At 44.4% G+C, this 1,465-nt stretch overlaps 1 protein-coding gene across 1 annotated transcript; it reads left to right on the top strand. All coding sequences in view use genetic code 11, as the record gives it.

Moving 5' to 3' along the window:
- Positions 1 to 894: 894 nt before the first annotated feature.
- EGR_06529 (hypothetical protein) lies at positions 895 to 1,460 on the top strand (the record flags this gene model as incomplete). Its single annotated transcript, XM_024495778.1, has 2 exons — positions 895 to 1,032; positions 1,380 to 1,460. The coding sequence occupies 2 exons, from the start codon at positions 895 to 897 to the stop codon at positions 1,458 to 1,460; spliced, it is 219 nt and encodes a 72-aa protein (XP_024349842.1).
- Between the last annotated feature and the right edge of the window lie 5 nt (positions 1,461 to 1,465).

Here is a 1,465-nt window from a genome sequence, read left to right as displayed (position 1 = left end):
GGAATTGGTAAATGTTAGTTCTTGGTAAACTGTTCTAATCCTGTGCTTGCGCAAATGCCTGCCCCTCACTATAGAGGAGAGTATGGGTGATGTGACGTCACCAGTGGAGGCGAAGAACATTACCTGTTCAGCTGAAAAGCACAAAAGAGTAAATAAAGAGGAAGAAAGGAATGGGAAAGGCAGGGAACGAGAGGGAATGAAATGTGCGAATATGAACTGATGCTGTGCACAGGGTGGGTTGATTGAGAACAGTTTTATTATAAGCTACTGCGTTTTCATTAGGTTACTTCTTCCGTCTGTTTATCCGTTCATTCATTCCTTTATCTACCTCTCTGCCCATGTAACCGCTGCAACCATAAATTACGGAAAGAGTTGGAATAACTATGCATTCGAATAAACATGAAGTTGGAGCGCCTGCTGTGAGCACACAGACCTCTCCTGACATGCCCATTTACAAAAGAGTGCCATCTGAGACAGCAGCGGGGAAGAGATGTCATGACTCACCCTTAATTTCGATGAATTCCATCCGTTCCCTATGCTCTGGCCTTTCAACGCGCTTGGAGCGTAGAAGGGAAAGGTAGTGAAGAATAAAAAGGGCACAAACTGCAAAAATGAGTCGAAGCAGGAGGGGGTGCTGCGAATGAACCGAATTGTAGGGAGAAGGGCAACACAAAGGATTGCGATGAACACCAGAAGACGTTGTGCATCAATCATGTCTCGCGAAATTGTGATTGAATTCTCCCTCATTAACGCGTGTAGGAAACGATCGGCGGCACATGCCTCGTGTAGCCTGTCGCGTGGTCTATGTTTGCAACGTGTCAGTTGTCCCAACATTTCATCCAGCTGGGATTTGACACCCGAATTGATTTGCTCCCATGCCTCTGTCTTGGCTAAATGTCTGGCAACAGAGTGCCTAACGAAGAGACTGAAATGCGAATAAGCGTCGCCATGGCACCTGTTTATGGCTCCGCCTACAATTGGAATTCCAATTCTGGTTTGGATTTGCATCAGAGCTTTCTGAATGTTGCTGAGGTTTGCAGTTGCAGCTGTAGCCATACACATTTCCATCGGCATAATTACAGTCACAGGCCTACAATCTTCGATGAGTCAACAAAGATTTGCCTTCTCTATTGGTATGCCCTTTCACATTAACTGGAACGACACAACGAAGCACATTCATTGAAGAAGGAAGTGAGAAGTCGGAGGGGAAGAGAATTGCACATATATTTACTCTCATTCATTAAATTTAGCATATTTTTAAAGCATTAAATCACTGAAGGTGGCTTTTTACTGCAGATCAACAATTTCTGGCACAGTTCCTACGGTTGATGTTGAGGCTACGCGCTTCCAGTCAGGTCCATATTTTCGCATAACACAAGATGCTTGCATTCAGTTCACCATCGAAGCGATGTGAGCCAACTATTAGTGAGCAGCTGCGATACTCATTTCAAGTGATTTAAATATA

This window comes from Echinococcus granulosus, assembly GCF_000524195.1.
Source record: "Echinococcus granulosus chromosome Unknown EG_S00058, whole genome shotgun sequence".
In the NCBI taxonomy this organism is placed as follows: domain Eukaryota; kingdom Metazoa; phylum Platyhelminthes; class Cestoda; order Cyclophyllidea; family Taeniidae; genus Echinococcus; species Echinococcus granulosus.
Note: the sequence above shows the minus strand (reverse complement) of the source record. Positions and strands in the feature narration are given on the sequence as shown.